Source organism: Papilio machaon, chromosome 17 (genome assembly GCF_912999745.1).
Source record: "Papilio machaon chromosome 17, ilPapMach1.1, whole genome shotgun sequence".
In the NCBI taxonomy this organism is placed as follows: domain Eukaryota; kingdom Metazoa; phylum Arthropoda; class Insecta; order Lepidoptera; family Papilionidae; genus Papilio; species Papilio machaon.
The window spans coordinates 2600761-2615099 of record NC_060002.1 but is presented as its reverse complement, the minus strand read 5'-3'; the positions used below and the strand labels follow the sequence as shown (position 1 = coordinate 2615099).

Genomic DNA, 14339 nt, shown 5'->3' with positions numbered 1-14339 from the left:
TTTTTTAAATAACTAGAAGACTAGTAGATTTTGAATATAGCTTCAAAATTTGTTGCGGAAATTAGGGACATTTTTGCTTTCAGCGCTTACGTAGGCTAAACTATAGGACCTACATAAAAATGATGTATGGCGAATTGTAGCTCTTTAAATGTGCTAAATAAAAGTCCGCGATAGCATATATCTATCTTTTATAGTTTTCTCACAATAACCATTTTTTTCTTTAGAAACATTAATTAAATTCATGCCCTATTTCCGACGCTATTATTCAAGTTCAGTATTAACCCTTATGTAAATAAATATGTTCATTATCAAGAGAATTTAATGTAGATTATATTTGCAATTGAAACTATATCATTCTGTCTAATAGTTTAGGAGATATCGTAAGAATAAAATTACGCGGAAACGAAAAATGCTACATCGCGTTACAATGAATAGCACAAATTTGCTTTCTGGGCTTACGTAGGTCAAACTATATGACCTACATTAAAATGATGTATCGAGTAATTATAGATCCTTAAATTTGCTAAATAAAAGTCTCAGGTGGCATATATCTATCATCTATGGATGTCTCACAAAAACTATGTTATTATGAACAAACTTCGATTAAATTGCACACGAAAAACAGCGTCGTAAGCTTACGGCGCTATTATATTATATTCGATATGAATCCTTATCCAAATAAATATGTTTGATGGCTAGAGTATTAAATGCAGATTACATCAGCCTTTAAACTATGTAATTCTGATCAATAGTTTGGAAGATATTAAATTATTAAAAACTACGCGCATTCGAAAAATGCTACTGCGGCGCGCGGCTGGACAAAATTAAAGGCACGCTACGATGTATTAGTTCGTTAATTTTCAATTTGTATACCGATTTTGATAATTATTTCATTGTTTAAAGGATAAGTGGTTATCTGGTGTATTCTAAATTAGTTTTTGAATTGAAGTACACACATATTAAATAGGAAAGTCCTTTTCTTTATTTGTCTTATTTATGTCCTTATACGTATTAAGGAAAATTTTAATTAAACTTCAAATTCACTAAAAATTGAGAAATAAAACAAACATTTTAAGAAAAAAAAATAGCCGACTTCAAAACAAAAAAAGCTATCTCAAACAAAATGCGCTCAAAAGTAACTTAAAAAAAACAATTTCAAACAAAATGCACTCAAAAGTAACGTAAAAAAACAATTTCAAACAAAATGCACTCAAAAGTAACGTAAAAAAACAATTTCAAACAAAATTCACTAATAAGTAACATAAAAAAACAATTTCAAACAAAGTGCATTCAAAAGTACCATAAAAAACAATCTCAAACAAAATACACTAAAAAGAAACAAAATAATGTCATGAAAACTTCTTTCTTTCTTTCTTCTCTCTTTCAAAAACCCTCTAAACTCTAAAGAAAGTTCTCTTCTTTCTTGTAACATGTCTATATTGTATAATTATTGTTATTTTGGAGTCGGTTTCGGCCTAAGTAGGGACATAAACGTAAGTATGTCTAATACATCTCAAATATAAAATGTCACCTATTTACTTCGGCCGACACCGACTGCGAAATAACAATAATTATACAATATAGACATGTTACAAGAAAGAAGAGAACTTTCTTTAGAGTTTAGAGGGTTTTTGAAAGAGAGAAGAAAGAAAGAAAGAAGTTTTCATGACATTATTTTGTTTCTTTTTAGTGTATTTTGTTTGAGATTGTTTTTTATGGTACTTTTGAATGCACTTTGTTTGAAATTGTTTTTTTATGTTACTTATTAGTGAATTTTGTTTGAAATTGTTTTTTTACGTTACTTTTGAGTGCATTTTGTTTGAAATTGTTTTTTTACGTTACTTTTGAGTGCATTTTGTTTGAAATTGTTTTTTTTAAGTTACTTTTGAGCGCATTTTGTTTGAGATAGCTTTTTTTGTTTTGAAGTCGGCTATTTTTTTTTTTTATATCAAAAGGTGGCAAACGAGCAAACGGCCACCTGAATTCGCGAAATAGCGAGGCGACCGTTGCCCATAGACATCCGCAAATGCAGACACGTTGCCTACCTTTATTCAACGGAGAAGGGGACGCACAGAAAGAAAATATTTCCCCTTCCTTTGCGTCCCCTCTAAATCCACTTCCCCTTCCCATCTTTTCCTAATAGGAAAAGGGTGGTAAGGGAAAGAGGACTAAAATTAGGCCTCCGGTATGTTCATTTAACTAATTTATTTTCTCAAAATGAAAAATCCGTGTGGCATTTTAAGGATGCATAACAAACTTCGATTTTTGTTTGTAAAAAAAAAAAAACAATTACTTTACGCTCCATACTATCTGTAGCCCGTCCGCGCGGAATTAAAGAAAGCGTAATAAGTGCCCTATGTGTTCTTCCAGACTATGTTATACGAGTTCGTATGTCTGTGCCAAATTTTATCAAGATCCGTTGAGCCGTTTCGGAGATACGTTCAAACAAACACCCATCCATCTAAACATTCGCATTTATAATATTAGTATGATGTATTTAATATTTACTTGTGAATTTAGTAACATCGTTTTTACTTGTACAATCAATTATTTATATTTTTCTATCATCAATGGTTAATATTAGTAATGTAACCATAAGTATGTAATACAAGAAATTAAAAATGTACTGTGTGCGCAACAAAAATAGCATCTAGTATAGATAATTTGGTTTTTCGCTAAGTAAAAATAAAGTAATGAATGAAGTAATCAGAGTTACTAAAAATAAACCAACAAAACCTTTAATTAATAGTACATCAAACTTCGCACTCAGTTATAATCTCAATTTGCTTGGTGACATCAATCATATTGATGGATAAAGTTACATCAATTTCAATTTACCTTTTGGAAGTTACGTAATATTTCAGTGCTCTCTTGAATGATTAATTCTAACATTGCTTTATTAAAACAGTTTATTTTTAGATTACGAATGGATTAGATGAAGTTGTGAAGTTGAGTTCACTTTATAGTCCTATTAACAACGAATAAGCCTTAAGTATAAATTATCCGGTGACGATACTTTTTATAATATCTCTAGAAAGTTTAAACAATAAATATAAAAGGACTTACTATAGAACACGTGAATAATACACTTTTCGGTACGAGATTAGTCTCAACGAAGGGAAATTGACGTTAAAATTACATAGGTTAGTATTTTTAAATTAACCTATTATAGTCTTTTATAATAGGTTTCAAAAATTTTAATGTATTTCACATTTTGAAATTAATATTTGTATTATAAATTGGATAACATAATATAAAATTTAATAAACTCATAATGTAAACGTATTTTCTTTAATTTTGTATGAGACATGAACAGAATTTTATGAGTTTTGATAGTTGTTATTGCCGAGCTTGTTAGCTAAAGGGGTCGCAGTTTAATATTACGTCCGAATTTACTCTACCCCCGACATAAAACGTTAAGGGACTTTAACTGGATACTGGATCGTGAAATAACACATTTTGTTGTTTCTATTTAATGGAATAATTAAATTTTAAAACTGTATAAGAATTTGATTCGAGAATGGTTGCACAATTTTGTAACTTTTACGTAGGTTTACGCTGCCCAAATAATATATGTTTTCGTGCATTTTTGTCAGCAATGGAAACTCATGTTTATTGACTTTTGGGAGAAAACAAACAAATGTTAGTAATCTCATCATCATCATCTTCATCATTATCATCATCAACAGACTTTATCTGCCCACTGCTGGGCATAGGCCTTCCCCAATGCCTTCCGCAGTACATAAGTTACCAGAGCTGGGCATTAACTCGTTAATCCGTTAATCGTTAATTAACGAAGTTAACATTTTGCTTAACGGATTAACTTTTAAGTTAACTTCAAAAAGTGTTAACGCTTTTGATAACTTCCGTTAAACTCAACTTCCGCTAATAAAAGTCCGTTAATCGTTAAATTAGAAACTTGGAGACGTGCTGTCATTTTGTTTAAATTACGCGCCATGCCACGCTCGTAAGTTCAGCTATGTTGGGCGACTGTCGGCGACTCGAATGGTGAACGAACGAGTTGATAATTAATATATGTGAAGTTTGCGTGCAAGTTTGATGCGTCAGAGCGTCCGGGAAAGACGTGACCAACAGGATAAAGTCAAAAGAAGATTCGAAATAGTATATTTCATTACGAGTATATAAAAGCACGAGTATGTCGAGTATGCCCACATTCCGAACGCTCTTCGTCCCTGCAATACGCCACTTTTTGAGCAACTGTATTAAAAAACTTTTTTACTCGTGCTTTTTCTTTAGTTTTCAAAACTCGTGCATTATCTTTCCCAACTGTCAAAGTAATGTCTGTTATAAAGAAAAACCAACCACGAAGTTTTTACAAGAAAAAATCATTGAAGTTTTTATGATTCATGCAAATATTTCTAAAAAGAAGCTCCTAATTTGTTACACTATCAAATTTAATGATTTGACTCAATGAATTAGGTTAGGTTTCATTTTATTTCATCTCATTAAATTTAATTTTCATTTCATATCAATAAAAATAATCTACTGAAGACTTGGCTGTTTGGGCATAATAGTTCCCTTTGCCTACCCAGAATGGGTGAAGAAAACATAAAAAAATCTCTGTTTGTATTCTTTTACGGTTGGCGCCATTTTCCAAACATTTTAGTTAGTTGAGTTTAGTGTGTTTTTATTATTCCATTAAATTGCTTCATTTTTGCGCAACTGTATCAAAAATAGTTAGTACACGTGCGAAACTGTCATTACAACTTGTTCCAACTGTCAACTTGTAGCCATTTGTCGGAACTCGTTGCAATGACAGGCTTTCCGCACTCGTAATTAAATATACTTTAATGCATTCATACTTGTCTCTAATACTCGTACTAATGTGTTATAGAATGTATAGTCAAATTACTATTTTAAACAAGTGTCGCCACATAAGTGTGAAGTTACTATGTATAATTTTGGTATGGTTAACTGTTAACGATTAACTTTAACTTGCGTTAAAATTTCGAGAATTTAACGCTTTAACGATTAACGAAGTTAATTTTTTAATTAACGAATTAACGATTAACGAAGTTAACTTTTCGATTAACTGTGCCCACCTGTGTAAGTTACTTAATAACCTCATTTAATGAAAATATTTTTCTCATTTTTAAATCTACATAGTTAAATTATTTCTGTTATAGTAAAAATGTCTTTTAAAATAAAAATAAAATGAATTGCAAGCATTCATAAAAGTCATTAAGTATTATCCTTCCATCTGCATTTGATGCAGAGAACAAAGCTGTTTCTTTCATAATCTTTTTTTAAATTCTTTATGCAATATAATTACTCTAGTTCCCTTTGCAAGGAAGTAATATAATTACTTTTATGGCTGCTTGTATTTCTTTTTCTAGAGCTGCGTCTGTTCTTTTTAAGTTAATTGAAAACTATGTCAGCGTCTCTATGAAGATATTTTGTGCACTCAAAATGATTAAAATAGTCTTGAAATTACAGTAGAACGATATCGTATCCTATTTGATTTCTAGCAACTTATTTTAACGATTATTAAGTACATTTACAAATTGTCAAATTTCCTTGAACCGCTTTTGGAATTGAATGTTCACTAAATTCAGTGCCTTTTCTCTCTCAATCTCCCTCAATTTTGTCCAAATTATTTGTTATGTGGAACATATACTGCATTAAAAAGGTCATATTTTAATAGTTTAAAAAATATTGAATAAACTTCTGAACTGAACTGTTTTCAAACAAATTCAAGCGAAGTTTTCTTTAACTGAGCTTAAAAGGTTATCGGAATGCATTTCAACGGTGGAAACAATCGTTAAAAGTTAAAGTAAGTACAAGGAAAACTCTAGGGGAATTTATTTTGAAACACTTTTCAGTTGGAACTGCATAGAGGGTTTGACCTCCGACATCGCCGGACCGGAAGTTAAGACCCGGCGGAAACACTTTGTAAAGCTTCGCTTCCGCTTTGGTTATTTCACGATTTGAAAACCTTATCAAAGTTAAACTCATTTTAATTAAAAATAGATTGCTTAGCATACTAATGTATTATTTTATTCTGAAAACGTTTCGCATAACTTCTAATTTAAGAAAGGTTTGGATTGTTTCCTATTTTTATCAATGTTTATATAATATTAGATATGTACTATTAGAAATTAAAATATTATTACATAAGGAGTAATGATATTTTTGTGGTTTACATCACTAGGTATAATATTAAAACATGATTAAATGAATAAAATTAGAAGTATATAATATTAAAACCTATGATTTATCCTTGGTGACCTTGGTGTGACCTCTATGCGATTTATGATTCCCCTCTTCCTAAAACACTCTTGCTGTAAGTCGTCGGGAATTTATTATTAAAATATTCCATTTCAAAATATCTCATTCTATTAAAATTTATAGAATCTTTCGAAATTCACTTTTTAGAATGAAGACTTTCCTAGTAAACTAGATAACCCGGCAAACGTTTTGCCGGATAAATTACTTCTAGGGAATTCCTAGTGTAGGAAAAAAATTGTCCAAAAAAATCTTAGGGATGGACAACCCTTATCACTTACGGGTATGAAAAATAGATAATAGCCGATTCTCAGACCTACTGAATATGCATATAAAAAATCATAAAAATCGATCAAGCCGTTTCGGAGGAGTATGGTAACTAACATTGTGACACGAGAATTTTATATATAAGAAGATGTAAAAAAACCACCACTGATTTTATATTTATGACCTCCTGACAAAGAATACGAATTGAATGACAGTTTAGTTTTCGCAACAAAAGGTAACAACAAAACAAGCATACATTCCAGGTACGAGAAAACATTACTGTTAGTTTATAATCGATATTTACTCTATGATCAATAATCTAAACGAACTATCGATTCATTGATCTATGATCTATTCACTTATCTATGACCTTTGTAAAAGATGGCGAGTCGCTAATAAAATTTCGAACAAGTAACAAGCGTTTCTCTTCTCAAGATCCAACGTAACCACATCCAACCAACATAGTGGCCTCATCGAGCCGAATATTCAGCGTTTTATTCAAAATTAGAAAATTGGTAAAAAATATGGATAACGTAGAACAATTATTAACAGTGCTCCAAGACATACGCCAACACATTACCCGAATTTACGAGAACTTCAAGAAGACTCCAAAAAGTCGTCTGACCGAAGGATATGTTGAAACCAAGATGTCGATCTTACAAGAATACTGGGTCGCCTTCACAAATAATCATAACAGCTTAATAAGGATAGTAACGAAAGAACAAAGAAAATCATTGGAGTATTTCAAGAACGAAGTATTCGTCGACTGCGAAGAGACCTACATTCAAGGTAAAGCAGCTATGAAAGATTTTCTTCAGCCAGCACATCCCCAAAGCAGCAGCATACCAGCTATCGGCAGCCCACCAAGTATGAAGCAGCAGGTAAAATTACCAAATATAGAAGTACCCACATTCGCCGGTAATTATGAAGATTGGCCAACATTCCAAGACCTTTTTATCTCCCTCATTCACAAGAACGATGGAATTAGTAAAGTACAAAAACTACAATATTTAAAATTGAGTGTCAGCGGGGAAGCAGAATATTTACTTAAACATATACAAGTAACGGCGGACAACTACGATCAAGCCTGGGAGGTGTTGAGGCAGCGATATAACAATAAACGTCTTATTGTAACATCTATTTTAAGGAAATTATTTAACCAGAAAAGGTTGCAGAGTCCATCGGTGAGTCATATAAAAGCTTTACTTGATACCACTAACCAATGCCTCCATAGCCTTAATAATTTAAACATTAATACAGACCAATGGGACCCTCTAATTGTGTATATAATTACCAATAAATTAGATCTAGAGTCACAAAAGGGATGGGAAGAACATGTAAGCAAGGAAGTTTCCGGAGATCTACCTACATTTTCAATTTTAAAAAAGTTTCTAGAAATTAAATTTAGAACGCTCGAATTATTACAATCATCTACAAAGGAGAAAAATACAGTCCACGCATTTCACACTACAACAAATTTCAAAGCATGTGTTTTATGTAAAGAACATCATGCACTTTGTCACTGCAAAAGTTTTGGAAAAATGGATCTACAAAAGAGAAGAGAATATATCAATCAGAATAACATCTGTTACAACTGTTTAATTCCAGGACATCCTGTCAAATATTGTCGATCATCTAGCACTTGCAGGATTTGTCACAAACGGCATCACACGCTTCTTCATCATTCACCCACAGCGAGTACCCAAGGTAACATTGCAAATCATTCTCAACCTACGGTTTTAAATGCAAATGTTGAAGAAACACCAATTCAAATTAATACAGTAGCGACTTCACAATCAAATACAACATACAATAAAACAGTTTTATTAGGGACGGCAATAGTAGCTGTACAAAGCGAGGATGGATACACAACTGTTTTAAGAGCATTAATCGATCCAGGTTCACAAGGTTGTTTAATAAGTGAGCGAGCCGCTCAATTGTTAAAGGCAAAGAGATATTCAACAAAAGGAAACATCATCGGGGTGGGATCAGTAAAGTCAAGGATAAATGAATCAATTCAAATTGAAGTAAGCTCCAGATTTATGAAAGATTTTAGCATCAAAATAAAGGCATTTGTGATTTCCAGACAACTTACTTCAAGAATACCAAACACAACATTGCAATACAGCGACTGGCCCCACATACAAGGACTTGAGTTAGCCGATCCAAGTTTCAACATTTCAAGATCTGTAGACCTACTGTTGGGAGTAGATGTATATTCACAAATAATACTGAGTGAGGTTATAAGAGGCCCACCAGGAACACCATGTGCTCAAAACACCACATTAGGTTATATAATTTTTGGAACAATAGATGATAGTTTACAATCAACCCAAGAAAATATTATAGTTATGCATCAAATTACAAACCTAGATGATATGTTAAAATCACTATGGGAAATAGATACAACTTCTAAAAGAAGATTAACGCAAGATGAACAAATTTGTGAAGAATTATTTCAGAATACAACATCAAGAAGTAGCAATGGCAGATACATTGTACAATTACCTTTCAAAACAGACAAGCCTAAATCCATGGAAGGAAATAGTCGAGAGATAGCATTGAGAAGATTCAAACAATTAGAAATTACAACAGAAGAATTAAATCAAGCTTTATTAATCTGTATAAAAAAGGATCAGAGCGAACATTTCAGTGATGACATAAGAAATATTATGATATATGAATATGTCAAACCAACCAGTCACCTTAAAACTTTGAACCCTTTTCTTGACAAAGAAAGAGTTATCAGAGTTGGAGGTAGATTGCGTCATGCAAACTTAAGTGAAGACAGTAAACATCCAATTATACTCGACTCCAAGTCTAAACTTACCGCACTTATTGTAGCTGATGCACACAGAAAAACTTTACATGGTGGATTGCAACTCATGCTTTCATATTTGATAACGAAATATTGGATTATAAGAGCAAAAAGCATTGTTAAATCACATATTTTTAAATGCATAATTTGTGCAAAACTTCGAGCCAAAACAAGAAGTCAACTCATGGGTGATCTACCGAGTCAGCGAGTAACTCCATCACGACCTTTTCTCAACAGCGGCGTAGATTTCGCGGGACCATTCAACATCCTCATGTCCAAGGGCAAGGGCATTCGCACAAGCAAGGCTTATATTGCTATATTTATTTGTTTATCTACAAAGGCTATACACCTAGAATTGGTGAGCGACTTAACTTCAGAAGCTTTTATTGCAGCATTCAAACGTTTTGTGTCGCGCAGAGGGCATTGTGCTCAGATGTGGAGCGATCAGGGTAGAACTTTTATTGCTGCAAATAGAGAACTGAAGGAGTCCCTAGATGAAGCTAATTTAGAATCATTACATAAACAAACTGCAAACACCTTGGCTATGGATGGTACTCAGTGGCATTTCATTCCTCCCTACAGTCCAACATTCGGTGGACTCTGGGAAGCTGGAGTCAAATCAATGAAAGGTCATTTGAAGAGGGTTTTGACAACAAATTTAACATTCGAAGAAATGAGCACACTTTTGTGTCAAGTAGAAGCTTGTCTCAATTCTCGGCCGTTGACACCAATAGATGACAGTGATGTAGATAATGTGGACCCGCTGACACCAGGACATTTTTTAGTTGGAGAAGCCCTTAAAATTGTTCCTACACCTAATTTAACTAACATTAATTTTAATTTACATACTAGATGGCTTTATACACAGAAACTTTTAAATGATTTTTGGCATCGATGGCAACAAGAATATCTAACAAGATTACAACAAAGACCTAAATGGTTGAAAATTAAAAAGGAATTTTCAATTAATGATATTGTATTAATAAAACAAGATAATATGCCTCCGGGGAAGTGGATGCTGGGGCGCATACTCAACAAACATCCTGGACCAGACGGGATAACCAGAGTGTATAGTGTAAAGTGTGGTGATAGTGTTACTAAAAGAAATGTGCTTAAATTGTGTCATTTACCTATTAACATTGATTCATAATTTACTGTAAAACTTGTTAAGTAGATATATGTTATATCATTTTTCTTTATAAATTGTTGTAGCTAATAAGTTTACTTGATTCATACTTTCAATACTACATATTAATGTATTCTTTATATTGTGTACATATTTAATTTGCAATCACTTAAAACTAATTGATTATGTTTGTGTTATTGATTTCAACAGTTATGTTTTAAGTTTTTATTTTGGTTTTGAGATTTATTTATTTTGTTTTTCTTTTCATTTTGATTTATGCTAAGTTTGTTACATTTACTTTGATTTGTACTGATTACAGCGATTTAACTATAAGGATGATTACTTAAAATTAGGATGTTTTGTAAATACTAGGATAATTTCATACATTTGTTTTCATACTTGCATATTTGTTTCACTATTTGTATTACTTAAGATTTTCATTCATGTGTGTTTACAACTTAAAATTTTGACAGTTTGCTATTAATTCATTCTTTGGTTTATATACAGTTTAATTTCAATTTCATTAATTTTCTTAAAAAGGCCTGTGCCCTTTTTGGTGGGGGGCATGTTAGTTTATAATCGATATTTACTCTATGATCAATAATCTAAACGAACTATCGATTCATTGATCTATGATCTATTCACTTATCTATGACCTTTGTAAAAGATGGCGAGTCGCTAATAAAATTTCGAACAAGTAACAAGCGTTTCTCTTCTCAAGATCCAACGTAACCACATCCAACCAACAATTACCTTCACGTTGACTGTCAGGACTTACACTAGATCTTTGTAACCCGAAAGGTTAAAAAGACCTACTGCGGTCAGGAGTACGTAACATTTCATTATAAAATTAAAAACATATTATTCACAGTGGTCATCGTGATGTAAACTGTTTACGGTTACCGCATGGGTAATAAAGGTAAACGCGTAAAACGTGTTAAATCTATTTGCGCAGCTGTACCTGATGATATGGAACAATTTACGCGGACAATTTGCTTACGCGGCCATGAAGATAACGCACAAAGCGACGCGAATTCGCAATTTGCGTTTTAACGCGCCGCTTTGTACCGCAGTATGTATATAAAATGTGCATTACATTTTTGAATAAAATGTGGAATGATACATCCCAAATGTACATGTGACATTTTAGTCCTAAAATGTTAATTTTTTTTACTATTATATTTTGTATTCATTTATTAATTTAATTTAATACTTATATATTTTCGACAAGGAGTTAACGAGTACTGACAACATTTTTAACTAACTCAGTGATAAGGAGATCTCACAAAGATACTTAGTACGAACAATATAATCCTATAACCGAGGTTTTCGTGATAACAATGTCGCGAAATAATTGTACAAGCTAAGGTGGTCACGTCATGAAAAATGCAATAAACACAAGACTATAAAGTTTTTGTCTGTCTTAAGTAAACCTTTCTTCCTTTGTACTACTATTAATTTAAGACTGAATTGAACTTCGCAATGTATTGTACTTCGGTGCCAATACGACGTGACAAAGACAGATGACAAAGACTGTCCCGTAGCGATACAACTACAGTCTATTTACTTATTACAGTAGTATTTCAGTACACGAGTTCGTATGTCGCTTACGACATGCTATACAAGAGTAACTGACGTGCTAACTACGATGTATTGCCAGTATTTGTGTTTCTAAAACGTAGTAATCTTTGTTACAGTTTTTGTAGTATTATTTCAAGGCTATCCGTTTCTAAGATTCTTTAGTCAAATCAAGTCAAATCAAATTTAGTCAAACATCATACTCGTATGTGAAAGAAACGATTCAAGTGAATTTTGAATTACCTGTCCGTTTTTATCAATGTTGGAAACTTATGTATATTTGAAAAGACGTAAAGAAAATTTTAATATTTTTATACAAACTGATGTTAACACTATGAAGAAAATATATTTCTTTTCCTGAGTACTACAGTGATCATAATCTATTGCGGTTTTAAAATAATTAATTTAAAGATAACATTGGCTTAGAAAAGAAAATGCAGTAGCTTAAATAAAAATGCTAAGTAATTAAAATGCAGAGATAAAATGAGTAGTATTTCGTTACTTAGAAAGAATAAGATTAATTTTGAAGCACTGTAAGTAAGTTTTGTTACAAGAGAGAAACGCAAAATATGTCTTGCATTGCGAAAGAAGAGGACGCGTACAAATTCTGTTACACCTTATTTAAAGGAATAAAGTAAATTTAAATCCATAAATGATGTTGTGTACAAGTTATAGCGATTGGCAAACATCGAGCGAAGTACAATTAAAGATTCGATGCGGGGGCAATCTGTGCGATGTCGGGCTAAAGTGCACTTCGACCGCCACTAAATATTCACAAACTGTACGCTGTAATGTGTCGCTGCGGATAAATGTCGCGCTTCCTGCGATGTTTACACTCTATAATCTATATTGGGATCAGAATTCGCTTTAGGATATAAAGCAAAACTTCCTAAAGTTTACTTTACTAATAAATATTAGTGGCGCGGTCTGTCCCGACACATTTTATTTTAAACTCAATTAATGAAATTAATTAAAAATAAATTTCAATCGCCGACGTGACGTGACGTGACGAATCGTGACGTCACGTTAACTTATGAGTAGGATAAGATGAGGCCGTAGACATATATACATGGATCTAGAAGCTGACGTAGAAGTAGTCTGTAACCATATTCTTAGTAACCGTGAACGTAGATGTCGACGTAGACATGGACGTAGGCATAGGCGTAGAATTTACTTGTGTATATGCAGCGTTACTTAGTCTCAAAAATATCAAAGATGTGAACCAGGTTGTTTTAACATTGCAGAAAGAGTTTTTATAGTGTTATCCTCTCCATTTCTTTTAAGTCCATATATAACAGTAGAAGCTTTTTAATATTTTACTCATGAACGAATGTTTTAAATTAATAATATTTAACATTTTATTAATATTAAATGCAAATAGAAAACTTTGAAAGCAAATAAAGTAGTGATATAATGTTATCTTAAAATTGATCGTACGTGCTCAAACCTTTTGCGGCATTTTAATATTCCGACCCGAAATCCCTTTAAATATATACTTTGTAATAATATGTTAAAAGGTTACTGCATTATATAATTCATTTTTATGGTGTAATGGTTTTACCATTGCTACCGCACTAGTTAGGTATTAAGAAGTATGGAGTACATTTAACCAATAGATGACTCTAAGTGTTATAATCTTTACGAATAATATAAAAGGGAAAGATTTGTATTTTTGTTGGGACGATTTTAATAATTTTTCTGCCATTCATCATCAATCAGCTCACTATAAGTCCCCACTGAATGGCTCGTAGCCTACCTTTACTTAGGGGTGACTAGGCCATAGTCAACCACGCTGGTCCAGTGCGGGTTGGTTGACTTCACACATATCCTTGAATTTCTTCTCAGATTACCGTAAGAATTCCTATTGCCATTAGAATACATTATCACTGAATTGCATGTACTATAATTAATATTTGTTTTTTTTATTCCTAACGGATCAAATCACGACCAATAGCTAATAAATTATACAGCGAAGTGTTTATTTTATAGAGCAATGTATAGAGCAATTTTATTAATTGACTAGCTGTCGCCCGCGACTCCGTCCGCGCGCAGGTAAAAAATGGGGGGGGGGGGGGGGGGTTATCAAAAATATATGTTGGCCGATTCTCAGACCTACTGAATATGCTCACAAAATTTCATGAGAATCGGTGAAGCCGTTTCGGAGGAGTACGGGAACAAAAACTGTGACACGAGAATTTTATATATTAGAAGATTTCATAGAATTACTAACATATTTGCTACATATTTTATGTTTGCTATTTCATATAACGATAACGGTTAATGCAATAGATTATTAAAGCTAAT

General features: G+C 32.4%; 1 protein-coding gene across 2 annotated transcripts; it reads left to right on the top strand.

Annotated features, from left to right (window-relative positions):
* Positions 1-6814: 6814 nt before the first annotated feature.
* On the top strand, positions 6815-8679 carry LOC123721872. 2 transcript variants are annotated; one of them, XM_045681860.1, is made up of 3 exons: positions 6815-7697; positions 8122-8220; positions 8600-8679. In XM_045681860.1, the coding sequence occupies exons 1-3, from the start codon at positions 7038-7040 to the stop codon at positions 8666-8668; spliced, it is 828 nt and encodes a 275-aa protein (XP_045537816.1). In that variant the 5' UTR covers positions 6815-7037; the 3' UTR covers positions 8669-8679. The 2 variants fall into 2 exon arrangements, with proteins under 2 accessions (XP_045537816.1, XP_045537815.1); XM_045681859.1 differs by having other exon boundaries at positions 6815-8220.
* Positions 8680-14339: the final 5660 nt, after the last annotated feature.

Bases quoted from the DNA above. Each gene is read 5' to 3' on its own strand.
- LOC123721872 (XM_045681859.1), top strand. From the start codon at position 7,038: ATGGATAACGTAGAACAATTATTAACAGTGCTCCAAGACATACGCCAA. The intron at 8,221-8,599 runs GTAACATTGCAA...TGTGATTTCCAG, and splicing joins ACCCACAGCGAGTACCCAAG to ACAACTTACTTCAAGAATAC.